At 37.8% G+C, this 17,245-nt stretch overlaps 3 protein-coding genes across 4 annotated transcripts; all 3 read left to right on the plus strand.

Annotated features, from left to right (window-relative positions):
- The first annotated feature begins 1,127 nt into the window (after window positions 1–1,127).
- On the plus strand, window positions 1,128–6,764 carry LOC137588755 (parvalbumin, thymic-like). 2 transcript variants are annotated; one of them, XM_068306013.1, is made up of 4 exons: window positions 1,128–1,942; window positions 2,121–2,253; window positions 2,425–2,534; window positions 2,933–6,764. In XM_068306013.1, the coding sequence occupies exons 1-4, from the start codon at window positions 1,882–1,884 to the stop codon at window positions 2,959–2,961; spliced, it is 333 nt and encodes a 110-aa protein (XP_068162114.1). In that variant the 5' UTR covers window positions 1,128–1,881; the 3' UTR covers window positions 2,962–6,764. The 2 variants fall into 2 exon arrangements, with proteins under 2 accessions (XP_068162114.1, XP_068162113.1); XM_068306012.1 differs by lacking the exon at window positions 2,933–6,764 and having other exon boundaries at window positions 2,425–2,804.
- Window positions 6,765–7,027: 263 nt separating this feature from the next.
- Window positions 7,028–9,450, plus strand: LOC137588773 (parvalbumin beta-like). Its single transcript, XM_068306043.1, has 5 exons — window positions 7,028–7,117; window positions 7,610–7,676; window positions 8,309–8,441; window positions 8,789–8,898; window positions 9,039–9,450. Exons 2-5 carry the CDS (start codon window positions 7,616–7,618, stop codon window positions 9,062–9,064), a joined length of 330 nt encoding a protein of 109 aa, XP_068162144.1. The 5' UTR covers window positions 7,028–7,117; window positions 7,610–7,615; the 3' UTR covers window positions 9,065–9,450.
- Window positions 9,451–13,577: 4,127 nt separating this feature from the next.
- On the plus strand, window positions 13,578–16,505 carry pvalb9 (parvalbumin 9). The gene is made up of 5 exons (XM_068305313.1): window positions 13,578–13,773; window positions 14,719–14,802; window positions 15,404–15,536; window positions 15,713–15,822; window positions 16,325–16,505. The coding sequence occupies exons 2-5, from the start codon at window positions 14,742–14,744 to the stop codon at window positions 16,348–16,350; spliced, it is 330 nt and encodes a 109-aa protein (XP_068161414.1). The 5' UTR covers window positions 13,578–13,773; window positions 14,719–14,741; the 3' UTR covers window positions 16,351–16,505.
- The last annotated feature ends 740 nt before the right edge of the window (window positions 16,506–17,245 follow it).

Genomic DNA, 17,245 nt, shown 5'->3' on the forward strand with positions numbered 1-17,245 from the left:
AAAACAAGCATTGATGCATGGAAAGGGACAAAGCTAAGGGGGGCAGGTACTTGTGGGATGCAGAGGATGTTTTTGTCATTCCTTTGCCCCTCTGGTTGCTTCAGGCCTCACTGTAGTCCATCCTGAGGAAACCAGGCTCACGTCACTCTGGCCAGGCCTTGGGCCCACACGTGCTGGCAGTCATAGCGGGTATGAAGCAGTAACGTCAGCGCTTCAGCAGCTTCCGACTCATGGGAACTATAAAGCCGTATCTGCTCTGAAACTGTGGAAAACATTGTGTTAAAAACCATAAAAGTGGTATCGGTCAGCAGGAAGAGCCAACCTCAAATCATCAGGCAGAATACACTCCAATCGCCAATTAATCATTTTCCTGTTTGTAGCTGCTGCAGACTGCCAAACACCTGGAGTGTGGGAATTCCTCAGCAGGTGGTTTTCCACATCACAGTGGAATATCAGGTCTTTTGTTTTTTGTTTTAATCTTTTAAAACATGACTGAAATGAAACATTTGATTATTTATCTATATTATTTATCTAAAGTTGTCTGATTCCTATGTTTTGGTGTCAACATATGCTCTGCTGGTGTGTATGTGTTACATCACATCATCTTATTCAGAAAGAATAGACTGAAAATTTGCATCACAGGAAAATCTGTACAATATACAAAAGAAAAACTCAGGAAAAGCAAAAAAATCAGCTTTCCTCTGAAAATTTTCGATCAACTTCGAACATTGCTGAAAACAAGTTATAACATAATTTGATTTATTTTTAGAAGAGATTTATGCATAACTAATAAAAAGTGATTGTTCCTAAACATTTCCCACCAGCCAAATATAACGTTTTTGTAAATAATAGAATTTAATTTGATTTCTTTAAGATGTTAACAATCCAATGCTAATATATGCTTTTTTCCCCCTTAAAGTAACATAACACACCTCAAATTACAACACAAATGTTTGTTACACAGATTAGCTCTGATTAAAGCCAAAACCACACCCTCAGTTTAAACATGAATTTCACACATGAAATAAAGCCATAGAGACACAAAGGTACATTTATTATGTAACTGTAGGTTGAGTCATGCTCCAGCTTGTTAGCACAGACAAGTTTTTGATTGGATGGTTCTATAAATGTTACATTTCAGCCAATTTAGCCTTTTCTCTTACAAATATTCAGTCATAAGATACTAATATTAACCGAGAAAATAGTAAAACAAAAATTACAAACAGATTTTAAGACATGAGCTTGGTGATAGAGAAGAGGATGCAGAAGATATGCTGACGTGGCAGAAGACCACATGCAGTGGTGACCCATCACGGGACACGCTGAAAGGAAAACAAGAATAAAAAGACACAGGGCTGTAATCACACTTATATAGCATGTTTATTATGATTATCCTCTCATTGAGTTGAGGAACAAATCTCCTCGTGTGTAGTTTGTGGGAACAAGGTGACTGATTTGGGCCTGCAGCCTGAAAGTGACAGAGGCCATAATAACAGGATGTTTACAGCCTGAGGGAACGCTGCCAGGGATAACCAAAAGTAGGCATCAGACGTCCAGATCCACCTAATATAACAACACTGATGTGCTGTTTAGCTTGCATGCAGATGCTTCCTGTTCTGTCGAGGTAGATTTAATTTCCAGCATGTCCTCTGACCCCTGGAGAACTACTCCAGAAAACATGATTGTGAGCGTCCTTTTGACACGCATGTGTGTTTGCTGAAGTGGTCATCTGCAGGTGACAGCAGACAGACGGACACTGGTGGTTTCTGACACCGGGGGGAGTTAAGTCCATTTGTTGTCACCGGTGCTTTCTTCCTGCCCATCAGTGGTCCCATTCTGGCCCAGGCATCAGCATCCACCCACAGAAGAGTCTTCACCAACATGGCAATCACCGACTTCCTAGCCGCCTCAGACATCACCTCAGCGATTAATGCTTGTAAAGGTCAGGAGATGGTTTGAGGTTGAATAAAATGTAATGTTGTTCTTCTCATAGAATGTAAGGCCTTTGTTTTTTGTTGTTGTTTTTTGTTGGTTTTTTTGCATCATGTAGTCTCATGAAAGTAGAGAGTTTCTTTTATTTGCCAGAACAACTCAGTCCTTATGCATGATTTTACTTCCAGCAAAGGATTCCTTCAGCCCGAAGATGTTCTTCAAAACAGTGGGTTTATCCAAGAAAACTCCAACAGAGATCGAGAGGGTCTTTAAGATTTTGGACCAGGACAAAAGTGGCTACATAGAACAGGACGAGTTACAGTTGAGTTTTAAACACAGTAAACATCATATAGATTAACAAGTACATGTCCATAATCCATTATTTAAGCAGGATTTCACCAAATTGTTGGTAGTTGTATGCAGTCGTATGCTAATATGTACATGCACTCTATTTCCTGGTGATGTCTCATCTTCACCCATCCTCTTCACCAGACTGTTCCTGCAGAACTTCTCCAAAGGAGCGAGGCCCCTGACCGCAGCTGAGACCAGAGCTTTCCTGTCGGAGGGAGACTCAGACGGAGACGGAAAGATCGGCTGGGATGGTAGGCAGATCCAGAACCACTTATCCTACGTCTCACACGTTGTGGATTATTGCTGGCTTTGATATATGCTTCTTTGTGATGAAGAAATCAACATAAATGAACAGAAAATCTTAAAGATGACCTTTTAATTAAGTACAAAAGTCCCGCAGTTAGCAATCTGAAAACAACACAATCAGCAAAATCAGAGAACTAGTAAACAATAGTAGATTGATCATGATGAGTTATCTGTGCATGAGTTATGAATTTCAACACCGCTGTATATAATGCAGTTTAAATGCAGTCCACCACCAACACCAGTGATCTCATGCAGCGTGTCAGGATAGAGCTACATGTCAATTCATGGTTGTATTTTGAATTTTTTTAAATGTATTTATTTATTTATTTTCATTTTTTTCCAGAGTTTTCTGCGCTGGTCAAGTCATCATGAATCCTTTGTGTTCTCAGTGGAATGTTGTATTGTGGTAATCTCAGGTTGTATGTTGTATGTTCACCAGATAAAGTAAATAACACAGATCAGAGGCTCCAGCATGTAGAACATTTGATGTAAAGTATGTAATAAACGAATTTAAGAAATAAAATCTCACCTCTTTCCATTTCTAAATGAAATGTTGATGCTATCCTCAAGCTCACATCCAGCTACTCTGTTGTCGACAGGATCCTCTCGTGTGTCTTGCGTTATATCCAGTTCTGGGAGACGTCCAACCACAGCGGGAGGCTTTGGTTTCTCTAATTAACGGCAAGAGCAACTTTCCACTGTGTAAATGAAGTGTTTGACTTCCTGGCAAACTCAATTTGACACCTTAGATGGAGTAATTTGGTGTAAATTATATGTTTACATGTTGTCATCGTGAACACAGCATTTAAAATTTTGGAGCCTGCTGTGTGAGTCCATCTCACTTTAGAGAAAAACAAAATCCACACCAGGCAGCATGAAGAAAATTGTCTGGCATTCAACACTGGAATCGTAATTTATTTTATCAGGAATAAAATGGAAACACTTACATTCAGCACAATTAAATTCATCTTAAAACCAGCTCAGCTATAGGAAAAATATAAAGAGGAAACAAACATTTTTCACGTTTTTTAAAAACATCTTGTTTATTGTTGTGATATAGGGAGCAACTAGATATTAGATCTATACCTGTACAGAATCACATAAATGCATATAGGTGTGAAGTGAGACGAGAAGCTGAGCCTGAAGGAGGAAAAGAGCTGGAAAACCTGGAGGCGGCATCAACATCAACCGGTGTGAGGACTTCCAGCAGAACTCTGGGATGGGATTGAGTTTCTGTGCTCACACATTAATCACTTCTATCCATAGAGCATGTATACTACTGCTTTATATTATGTTAAACTGAACAAACGGCTAATCTGTGGCATAAATAGCAAGATGTCAAATAAAATCTCCTGCTGCTCCGAGACACTTAGAATCAAGTAAAGCCTGAAGTTCTTGGTTTCAGAAATGTCACCTTGATGCAAGCCTTTCTATATACAGTATTCTATAATAACGCATGCACATTTCAAACATAAAGCTTGTTAGAGGACTGTCCTTCCACTTCTCAAATTACAAATGTTCATAGCTTCAGTTGATGGGTTTCATCCGTGCTGCAAGATATTTGTAATTTAAACCTGATATTGAAGAAGGGCAGGAATAGTCGCCGGATCTGTGGCCGAGTCGTTTGAGGTAAGAGACCTAATGTGACCACGGTAAATGTTAAAGGCCAGACATTAGTTTTACAAGACTTTTAAAAGATTGGCATTGAAATAAATTACTAAGTGAAATTAATTAATAAAACAGACTTCTTATAAGATCTTAAACTGATTCTTTCAAGGCAGCGAGAACTCATGGGATGCAGAGCTGGTGATGCACCTAAAGTGAGAATTTGTGAAATAAATATTTTTTCTTATTATAGATTTTCTTTGTGTACATAAATTCAAATATCAGCATATACTCTGTCTGTGGACCGTCCCAAGACTGCCATCTGATGTACAGCATGAACACAACAGCCTGCAGGCGTCAGGAGAGCAAATATGGGCATGGAAAGAACCTGGAGCGGCTCGTCATTTAATTTAATTGTTTGTAGCGTGAGAATTGGGTGTCATTATGTAACTGAAGTGTTAAAATGATGATGATAATGGCAATGATGATGATGAGCATACCAATGATATCGGTTTTCAGTGTTTCCTAAAATAGCCTCATAAATAGTTTCACCACCATAAGTAGAAGTTATCTGAAAGGGTGTAAGAGGAGCACAAATAAAACTTGGCGTTGCTCCTCAGCTGTGGGTTTGAGTAAATGATGACGACGTGCTTTTAAATAAAAGAAGCATTTCAACGGTTCTCCAATAAGTTTACCAGTAATTAACTTGTTTCCGTGCAACAACAAAAAAAAATTTAACACTAGCTGCTCACAAAATTGATTGCATTCAAATTTCTGCACTGTAGGAAAGAACACGTTCCTTGAGATATACAGTATTTATGACATAAAATAATAATACTCTCACTAATTAAGGTTCTTCAGTAAAATAAAGAGAAAACTCCACACAATTTCAGAGATCTGGAGTTTATTTGATTCTGATGCTGAACAGGACATACACATTAAACCTGAACGATGTAACCAAGGGACCGTCTACAAAGTGCAAACATAAAATTGTTTTTACCCTATTCGAATGTGTGATGTGCAGCCTCATCACACACATTCCAGTCATCAACAGCACAGTTTATGCTACTGTAATACCTTAGGGAAATAGTTAATAATAATTTAAAAAAATTCACTAACTTCAGTCTGATGCACATAATACAACGTCTTTTGGCAGTTTTTCTACGACAACTCTGCTTCGGACAAATTTGACCTTTGTTAATTTTTTTGAGTAAATTTCATCCAACTAACTGACGATACTAACTGTGCAAAAATGAATAAAAAAGAAAACACAAAATGAAACATTTATGTGTTGTTGTTATTTTCCAACTGGATTTCAATCTCAATGACATCATTCATAGGAACGAGTCTAATCCCGAAAGAGTGGGCCCAAAGAGGAATTTTAATTTAAAGGATTTAAAGGAGAAAATGGACAATTCTGTTACGTTTAAATCCCAAGATTGTTTAAAGATTTTATGTTTAATGTAATTAATTTTGGAAGTTTTCTAACAATTATAAATTATTATATTAATTATTCAGCTCAAAAGAAAATAATCACTGATGAACCACTGATGATGGTGTGTTATCAACAGAGTTTAATTATGTTTAAGGCCTTTTGTTTGTTTGTTTTTACATTTGCATATTCCTTTATAAGGAAAGAATTTGGATTCAGGTATGTGAATTTATTTGTAATTTGTTTTTCTGCCCTTTTGCACAATACAATTTACATTAAATGCAATGTTTACTAGTCCACTTTGTTATTTTCCAGGATATTTGGTTCACTTTTAGCACTTAGTACTCTGTAACCACAAAAGGAGTTATGGAGTAAAAGTACAAAAGTAGTTATGGAGCACTGAGTCCATTTTAATACAATAAAATGTAGAAAAGTAAAAACATACCAGTTTGAATATGGTGGGTTGTAAACTACACAGATATGCCTGATCGATAAATATCAAGATGTCAAATTTCCTGCTGCTCTGAGACACTTAAAATCAAATAAAGCCTGAAGTTCTGTATAATGGGTACGTCAGAATTACAGTGTGCAGCTGATCAAGTAGTGACAGTTTGGGTCTCCAAATCAAATCGTGCTCTTGGCCCTGTAGAGACTGGGACCGGCTCTGTTTTCTGATACTGAAAGTCGATACAGACGTTACACTCACATCAATTGTGCACAAAGTTTCATTGAAAGACAACATATAGGATAATCAATCACCTTCGGTAATTAGAACGTAAAAGTAGACAATGGTTACACCATCAGAAAGAAGGGAGTTACATTTCATGTACCATTTTTACTAAATACGTCACTGAAAACCACGGAAAGAGAGTTTTATGCTAGGATAGAAAAGTTACACAAACAATACATTTACAAACACCAAAAACCATAATGAAGAAATACAACAGGGCTTTGCATGCAAGGTTTAACATTGACTATGAAAATGTTGCACATTCAACCCAAAGGAAAAATCAAGTCATCCCTAAATAAACCCATCTTATGATAGAATACACAGCTGTTAATAACATGTAGAAACATGCACGAGCTGTCTGATAATCTGCAACAGAAAGAGTAAAAGTTTACCTCATCCTCCTCTCTGTGCTGCTCTACACAGTTTAACCGAAAACTACATGGGCACAGAGTACATTTCACCCAAATCAGCAGCGTATATTATTAGCCCTATGCAATATCAAGCACTTTTGCATAGGCCTACACTTAGCCTACCATTTAAGCATCTTCATTTATGTGCACATAAATAGAACAGCCCTGTCTACTGGACATATTTTTCGACCGACTGCTTTGACTGCTTTGCACACAGTGTCTATTACATAGCCTATGCATCATATTTCGGTTGACTGAAGGTATATAAGCTCTCCAGAGAGGCTGAAGGATTCACTGCAGTGAGCAAATTCATCTGAGCGAATCCACTCTAGTCATAGAGATAACCCCAAGGTGAGTTTCACTGAGGAGCTTCAGACTTTAAGATTCTACTGTCTGACTCAGAGAGTGATTCAGGGCTTCAACTTCATGCAATGGGATACAAATGGAGGAAAGTCCTGCACAGGGGCCAGATTCTGAACATCAGACGCTCAGAGTTTGGACTAACTAAGGAATCAAAAGGGGGAAATGCTATTTGCCAACCAACCACAGCTGCAAAGGATATTTGATCTTTTGCATTGGAGGGCTTGGCTTTGGAAAAATTGGACTACCTTTTTTGATTGGGCCATACCTTTGAGGCCTACCAAAGAGGAATATGCACAGAAAGGAAATGTAGAATACAGTTTAATGAAGATTACATTTATCTATTTAACTATTAACGCTGATTTGTAAAGTGCTGTTAGGAGACCCACTCAGATTAGATCAAGATGAATGATGCATCAACGTGCCTGATTTGCTCAGCTGAACTGATGAACTGATGACTTGTCCTCTGCTCTCCTCCCTCAGGTAAAAATGGCATTCGCTGGAATTCTGAATGATGCTGACATCACTGCAGCCCTTGCGGCTTGCCAAGGTAAACCCCTTCATGAGAATGAAACAGTGTGCAGCACATGGCAGCCAATATCATACACACAAACAAGATCTGTGTTAGATACTGCTGCAGAATTAAATATGCCAGAACAGAATCACATTACCAGTTCACACATTACCAGCTGCAGACAGTTTTGTGTCTTTTCTGCATTCAGCATGACAGAAATATCATTTTACTTTTTCTTGCTTGGTAAATCTGCATCACAGCTTTTATAAATTATGTAAATTCACTGGTGACAGCAGTCAGAGCTCTAGCCTGTAATATTGCAGAGGTTCTAGTGAATGGTAAGCTATTTCAACTGCTTCAGATACAGCATAATTATTTAATGTGTTACAATGTACAATAATTCATCTTTATGTTCTAGTGTTTGATCAAATTAGACTTTGCAAACCAGGAGTCGCAGCTATCAGATGAATTTATTAAAGTATAAAGAACAAACTGCGTAGGAAGAGCAGAAAAAGTAGTCTCTTCTATATGTACAAGTAGCTCAGCCATTAAGTACAGGACTTAAGTAAATGCATTTAGTTACTTATGACTGTGCAAAGTATCCTACGGTGCTGTCTGTGTGCTCATGCTGCATCTGACCCGATGCGTTCATCTCAATTTCTTCGCAGCTCCTGACAGTTTCAAGCACAAGGAGTTCTTCGCCAAGGTCGGCTTGTCAAGCAAATCCGACGCCGATGTCAAGAAGGCCTTCGAAGTCATTGATCAGGACAAGAGTCAATTCATTGAGGAGGATGAGCTGAAGTAGGCACCATCTACACCTAAACCTCTTGTAGAGCAGGGATCCTTTTGCTCTGGGGTGGAATGTATTAATGATGTTGCCAATTATGAATCCATTATATTCCTCAGGGGCTCAGGCCACCTAAGCACGTCTCTGATGGCATAGAGGAGGAGCACATTTAGTCAGCAATTCTATGCAGATATTAAAATACTTATAGGCACAATGAGAAGAATATGCAATTTTGGACATATTCTCAAAAAGCACATCTTGAAAACCATCTACTTCAGAGGGAATATTACTTAGTCTATTATTACTGTATTAAATATATATTTACTGTAATACTCATTATCTTTACGATTGTCCTTTCTAGGCTGTTCCTGCAGAACTTCTCTGCCGCTGCCAGAGCTCTGACCGATGCTGAGACAAAGGAGTTCCTCAAGGCTGGTGACTCTGATGGCGACGGCAAGATTGGAATTGATGGTGAGCAAAAATGTCAATTTCTACAGCAAAATTTATTTCATTTTTAATTCAAACCAGATTTATGGGTTTTTAAAATTTTAATTTTCTTGATAAGTCTTCCAATAACACTGAATCCTTTTCTTTTCTGTGTCTCCCTGCAGAGTTTGCTGCTATGGTCAAGAATTAAATGATTAAACTGACCAACACCTTACATCAGTACTCTAAAGGAACAACTTGAGACAAGATAAACTCCTCTCTTTTTCTCCTTTTCCCTGTCACTCTCTCTCTTTCAGCTCTCTACCCCTTTTATACACTTGACCTTTCATCTGCCCCGACCATAAACAAACTGCGCCTCTCTCTCTGACCGTGCTCAAACCTTTGCTGTCCACGATGAATGTACCTGACTAAGTTTATAGCGTGGTTGACTTGTGTCTTTCTCTCTCTCTCTCTCTCTCTCACTTCTGTCGTCCTTTTACTATGTGAGTTTTGCTTACCATGAGATCAGATGATGTACTTTTATGGGAAATGGACGGATGATGAGAAAACAATAAAGGTTCTTTTTCAGTAACAGAAGTCTGACCCTAGTTTTTATTGTAGTTCAATTTTGACAATTTAAGTAATTCACAGTCCATGGTTTGTTCTGAAATAACACCTTAGCTTTCATGTGAAAGAAGATTAATAACTGGTGAACCAGAGAAGGAAACATAATTTACAGCAAATGTATTCAAAATATTGAACATTAAATTAAATGGTTTGTTAATTTGCAGATGACTTTTTAAGAAATGACTTTTAAGGAAATTTTTCAAAAACAGAATACTATGCTAGCAGCACATCTAAACACAAAATTAGTGATGCCAAATAATAGACATTGAGAAAACAATGAATTGATATAACTTATACAACAATATTAGTCCAGCTGACATTAACTATCTTATTGTATCACCATACAATAAGCAAACATACCAGACTAAGTAAGGACAGAGCAGCAAACTAAATGAATGTGTTTAATTAATCATTTGAAGGATACAAATTTATTATTCCCTATTTTAAAAGTTATGTTAAAGGCCAGAAGTCTCATTTAGCTGCAGTTATTTCAGTAAAAATGAATGAATAACTTTCAACAAGAGATTAAATATTTTAACCTTGATTTTCAGGATCTCAGCTCCTTAACTATAAATAATGCAACCTTCCCTATGAGACATAGTAATCAATAATAATAATAATTCAGTTTTGGGTTTATATGCTACTGAGCCTCCACACTGTATATTGTGTTGTGTTGAGATGTGTGCTGCTTGTGACTCTGCATTTCAGGAAATCAGCCACAAGGTGACGCTGTCGATCAATATGTCACATTGGTTGGAGCCGTCTGACAATGTTTTTTCTTACAGAGTCCATCCATCCATCCGTCCATCCATCCATCCATCATCCATCCATCCATCCATCTTTCTTCTGTCGCTTACCAGTCGAGGAGTCAACATTCTGAGCAGGGATGCTCAGACTTCTCTCTTCCCTATTCTTCTCCCTTCCCTATCCCTCTTTCTATTCAGGATCTTGTCCTTCCAGTCATGACCCAAAGATCATGACCACAGTTGAGAGTAGATATGTAGATTGACCAGTAAATAGAGAGCTTTTTGTTTCGGCTCAGCTCCTTCCTCATCAAAACTGCCGTCAATGTGAACCAAGCTCCGGCTTCAGTCATTCAGGGAACAAACAAACCCATAACAAAGGGGCCCCGGACCCCATACTCCCGAAGCACTCCTCACAAGATACCACAAAGGACAAGTCAAACACCTTCTTGAAATCCACAAAACACATGTGGACTGGTTGGCTGAACTTCAATGAACCCTTGAGCACCCGATGGAGAGTGTGGAGCTGGTCCAGTGTTCTCTGACTGGAACGAAAACAGCATTGTTCCTCCTGGTTCGACTACAGGTTTAATCCTCCTCTCCAGTATCTTGGAATAGACTTGCCCAAGGATGCTGGCCTACAAATCTACAGGTACTGTCCAAATGCTATGTGATGTTACAGAGAAGAGTCAGCCAAGGCAACCCAGACAATCCAGTCAGACAGAGTCGCAGCCTGACCTTGAGAAAACTAGCTCAAGATCAAATTTCAACTTTTGTACTAATCGCTGACGTTTGGAAGTCAGTCACATGATACCGTACATGCATTCTATTGGCTGACGGCATCTGGAAGTGCGCTATGTTCAGTTAGTCTTGGACTATCGTGAGACACAAAAGTGCTTTAAACAGTCTATCAGAGTGTGGGAAAAGTTAATACAGATAGAGGATGATCTAATATCACTATGGGGAGTGTTCGTAAATGTTTAAATTACCGTAAATAATAAGATAAATAGTTTTTCACTCTATCACAGAATTTGTTAATTGTGTGTGGTTCCTAGAAAACATTAACCGCGAGGAACAACAGTGCACTGTATACCTTTTTAGGTACACAACTCTGAAACCTGATGAGATGTATTACTAGGGCTGTCACTTTAACGCGTTGATTAGATTAATTAATTACGCTGCAAATTAACGCGCTATTAAAATTAAAGCAATTAATCGTGAGTGGCAAGTCAACGCGTAAGCATTTAAAATTTGGCCCATTGAGGGACCCGTAGGCTGCAGTCATGTCACTTCGTACCTGCGCCACTAGTCAAAAGCAGAGTGACTGACAACAGAGATGGAGGTGACACAGGAGAGCGAGGCAAACCCACTCGGACCTTTGGGCGGACAGTTTATTTATAAAAAGAAAAAAGACGGGACTATCAACAAAAACGCAGTGATTCTATAAATCTACGCTATATAAATCTAATCCATTATTATTATTATTATTATTATTATTATTATTATTATTGTTGTTGTTGTTGTTGTTGTTGTTGTTGTTGTTGTTGTTGTTATTTGTACCTTTTGTAAAAGAGAATTTTCATATCACCGAAGCAGCTCCAGCCTAACGTATCATTTAAATGCAAAACATGTCAAGGACACACAGTTGAACGTTAGCTTACCCTTTTAAAGGAAAAGCCTGGTTGTTGATGTTGCCTTATTTAGAGGCACGTTATACTACTAATTTTGAATTGCTGTATTGAGTCAGCTTTAGTATTCATTTTGATTGAGAGTCTGCTTATGCGCCTATTTGAGACTCAGCCTTATTTTATTTTCGTTATTTTATTTATTTTATTTAACTGTATTTGTATTGCATTTTTGAGAAATGCACCTGGCCTAACTGGTTTTTTGATGTGCTCATTTATAAAGCACACTTAACCAATAAAAATATGGATTTCAAATCTTCTCTTCTTGATGCATTCTATTGATTAGTCATACACTACAATTTTGTAATGTCCTAGAATTCAAATTCTTTATTTGGGGGCCTTTAGCAGGTATGAGATTAAAATGTGATTAATCAGATTAATTAATTACAAATCCTGTAATCCTGCCATATTGATATTGTTCATGATATTTTGGTAGCTTTCCTTTAAAAACATATAAATGCACCTTTAATGATGCTGCTAGTGACATCACAGCCCTCAGACCAGGTTAAGCAGCCTACGGAGCAAGACAGCTTTTTGACAATATGCCTATGAAAGAATTTTGTAACTTTGTTTTTAGTTTTTCAAGTTAAGTTTTTGAACAGAGCAACTGCCTTGGAAAATTCTTTAAGTGTCAAGCTCATTGCCAAGGGACTGCCTAATAGTGATGGTAATGTGGAGTACCGGATCGAGAAGGATTGCCATTACAAATTAGATTAATTTTTTAATCGCCTGACAGCGCTAATAATTACAAAACAAAAAGCAACATTTTCGGGAAGCCAGAGCTACAAAAATGTGTAGGTCAGGGTAAAATGATGAATTCAGGGGTGTCGCGGGATGTTGCAGTCTCTGACTGTCTTGTTAACTAAGCAATAATTGTACTTTTCTCATTTTATAAATTCATTCACCAAACAAGAGATATAAAGCAAATTTAAAATGTAAATTAAACTGTTCGCTTATTTTTTTATTTTATTTTATTTGTCTCTTTAGATTCTGTATAGATTCTGTTATAATACTCTTACAGTGATTTTTTTCAAACATAATAATCATATAGTGATCATTCTAACATTGTGACAACCAAGGATGTCACAACCAGAATTTTTTTCATCCATGTCAAAGTAGGATAGGGCTCGAGAGGTTTGCATAGTAAAGTGTAAAGCATATTTCATACACACACAGGAGGCAGTTTTAAAAAAATTCGATGCTTTCAGTCACGGGGCCCGGACCCCAGTGGAGTATTATGTCTAGCAACGTGTCTGGTGACAAGCCTACAGTATGTCAGTGAAGTGCTGAGTCTTGTTTTCATTTCATTTTATTATTTATTTTCCTGACAGAGCTTGTGACATCAGTGCGATACAGATTACTGGTGACAATCTCCTGGTGACTCCTAAAATGATTTATGACCTGCCGCCCTCTATGGCCGTCTGAATATAGGAGATTATTCACTCACACCAAAGAGAGAAAAGGGGCATGATTAAATTTGAGATGTCAGTAATCTTCATGCTTGCACCTACAGAGAGGAGGGAGGGGAGGATAGAGAATAGGAAAGGGAGGGGGAGAAAGTAATATAACACATGGGAAAATTTAATTTGACAAAAACCACTGTGTTGTGACAACATGAGAGAGGGGAGTGAACCACAGTGCATATATAGACCTACATAAGAAGCTAATTGGCCAGGTGAGCTGGTGAGGAACAGGAGAAGGAGGCTGCAGGAAAATTTGATCTACAGACAAGTTGGAAACTCAAGCATCTTTGTGCGCATCCACCCGGCCTTTATAAGACTGAGTGAGCTGTGAGAGGACACCACGAAGCCTTATCTGCTGCTGCTTTGGACCTGGGAGCAGAGGAACCCGAGCAAACCACCCAGGTAGTTGATTCCTCTCTGTAAAGCTAGGCAGAACAGTATAAATTATATTATCTTCTGTGAAGTTTTATTTGCATCTTCTACATTCTGCAGGACTTTATACAATTTTTATGCAATTTTAGACTGGCTGAACAAGTTAAGTTGTAAATTAATTGATAAAAAATTATGTATTTAAATTTATAACATCAAGTATTTGCTGAAAAATGAAATATTTTTAAGTTGACCTGTATTCATTCTAAAATTATTAAGTATAATTTTGAATAAAAGATTATTTTTTTTATTTCACAAAACTTATTCTCTTAAACTTATTCTCATCTGATAAAATAATATAAAAACACATACATTTAAAAAATGCAATGCATTCAGATATTGGATATGGTCTCAACTTTAACTTTTTTTTTTTTTTTTAATTTTTATTCAGGTTTTCTTTAGAGTAGGGGAGGATGTTTCACCTTTTTATGATGCCAGATTTCCTCTTTTTTCAGTTGTAATTCATTCAGGGTTGAAAAAGATTAGGGCCGATTGCAGTGGTTCACATCAATCAGAGGCTTTTGGCCTCAACCCACCAGCACATCTTCTATATGAAGATTTGTTGGTAGTTGGTGGGGTTGGCACTGGTAGGGAGTAGTTCTGGTATAATATACCATATATACCCAATGAAGTAGATCAGAGGTAGCCGAAGCAGAGGAAATCGTAATCAGGAAGCCTAACATATCAGATCTAAGGATACGTTTCTTTGCGTTTTCCAGACAATTTTAAGATATTTGCCAAACAACCATGGTTGGAATGTCACTGTGCTCTTACTATGAACCCAAATAGATATTCAGGTAGATATTCAGGTAATCCAGAAAAACAAAAAAAACAACCCACAATATACTTCAGCTTTTACACTTACAATACATTAAATTTTGTTATGAGTAATAATTAGTAATTATTACTCATTTATAGAACTTTGACGCTACAGGACCAACATGTCACTCACCTCCATCCTTTCAGCTGAAGCCATCGATAAGGCCATCAAAGATTGTCAAGGTAGCATCTCCACACACACACACACACACACACACACACACACACACACACACACACACACACACACACACACACACACACACACACACACGCACACAGACACACACACACACACACACACACACACACACACACACACACACTAAACCTTGCCTTACCAATATTGTAAATTGTACATTATTCTAATAAAACACACTATAATCTTGATCCAAATTTCAGAAATCGTTCAATTCAAATACTCTGCTGGAGCACTCACTGAAACACTTCTGTATTAAAAGGTGCATAATCTTCTCTAGTGCTGAATTGTTACCACTCTCAGTATATTCTTTGCTAAAGCCAGAACCGGCTTTAACTGAATGGTGATGAAATCTGAATTTAATTCAATCACTGTGTCACTTGACAGGATACGTATGTTTGTTGGGCTTAAGGGCTAAAAGCAGGGCTGGAAAGTCTCCCACCTGAACAGCAGCCATATGCTACTTTAATCTCAGCCTCATCCCCACTCTGGTGAACCCTGTGGATACAGCTCTGACCCCACTCTCGCCTCTACCCTTCCCTTTACTGCTGTTGTCTGTTGTTCCTATGTGTTGTGTGTTTCCAGCTCCGGACTCATTCTGCTACAAGAAGTTCTTCCAGCTGTGCGGCCTGTCTTCAAAGACGCCCAAAGAAGTCAAAGATGTCTTTGAGATCCTTGATGATGACAAAAGTGGCTACATCGAGGAATCTGAACTCAAGTGTGTGAAACAGTGATGCCAGTTAGGATGCTACCCTCTCCGCTTTATGAAATAAATTCACCTAACACTCACCCAGGGCACTGACTAATCAAATGCATGCGCGCGTGCGTGTATGTGTGTGTGTGTGTGTGTGTGTGTGTATGTGTGTGTGTGTGTGTGTGTGTGTGTGTGAGTAGGTTCTTCCTGCAGCGGTTTGTCCCTGGGGCTCGTGTGCTGACCGAAGCAGAAACCAAGGCCTTTATCTCAGCAGCTGATGATGACAACGATGGAATGATTGGAGTTGAGGGTCAGTATCTGATTTCTTAGATTTTATTACTTTTATACATACATGAATGATTGAATGTACATCAGAAATGTTGTTGTTGTTGAAATGTACAAATATTTGAGCTCTTGAATCATACATTTATGATTCTGGGTAATTTGCTCAGCACAAGGAGTTTTTAAAGATTCTCAGTTACCCAGATCATGGATCTGGATAACAAGTCCAGTTGACTTTTAATTAAGTCAACTGGACTTGTAATTAAAGAAGACATTTCGGCTTCTTCAGTTCATGTCCACCAGATGATTGTCCTGGTATGTCCATCATCTATTTACCAAAAATGCATGAGCTCAGTAGTCCATGCAGAGGAAAAAATAATTTTATAAAATACTGGAAAAGTTATTGAAGTCCTCGTTTTTATTCTCTAGTTCCATTAGTAGCTGTATTTATTTTGTATGAATGAAAGTCAAAGACCGAGAAGAGACCTGATTTCTGGCCATGTTAACATGTTTTTTTCCTCCTTTTCTAGAATTCCGGTCTATGGTGCTGTCCTAAATTTAATGATGAGATGACCTTAAGTCTGTAGGTCTTCAGTCCTCTCCCCACCTCAGGAGTGAACCCACATTCCATTCCCAGTTATTTATTTCATTTTCTACTCTTTTCTGTGTGCGCTAACTGTTTTTAAATGATCGTTTGTCCATTTAAAGACAACAGACTTGTAATTTGTTTTTCCACTATGTTGGTCCATAGTCCATGTGTGTCCGTTTCTGACAATCAATGAGATGAATAAACATGTGGAAAATATGATAATCTCTTTGTGCTTATCTTTTTTTAAACCATGTGAGGTAGATAAGCAATTTCTCAGTAAATCACTTCACATATCATATTACAGAAAAAAAAAAGATTTATGTGCAAAATTTATGGGTGAGTATACTGTAATAATTCAATCTGAAGACAGCATAGACCAAGAGACATTTAAATCCTAAGAGTTATGCAGAGAAGCTATTTAATTACAAACACAAAATATACATTTCTAAGAAAAGTTGGAAACTAATGTCAACCCAAGATCATAAAGATCACGAAATAAAATTATTTTAATTAAGCAGATAACATTTAGAATTTGCTTTTTCAAGTTTCTTAAGACTTGCATTTCCCAATACAGTAAAGGAAAGATACAAAATCTGAAACAACAGGACTACATGTGAGAAAAGAAGTAACATTGAACTGAATACAGTACCTGTATAGATTAAACTAACAAATGACTAGGGTAGTATGGAATCACATAGCATACAGGCATATTTTTGTCATTGTCACTAGATCCTTCACAATCCTTGATTGGGTTTGGTAACAAATCTGACCAAACGGTTTCAACATTGTCTCACTGTGCATCAAGATGCTGTTGGAGGAAATACTTAACTGCAAAACCAAAGTGGTTCTTGGCCATTTTGAG

Source organism: Antennarius striatus, chromosome 21 (genome assembly GCF_040054535.1).
Source record: "Antennarius striatus isolate MH-2024 chromosome 21, ASM4005453v1, whole genome shotgun sequence".
NCBI lineage: Eukaryota > Metazoa > Chordata > Actinopteri > Lophiiformes > Antennariidae > Antennarius > Antennarius striatus.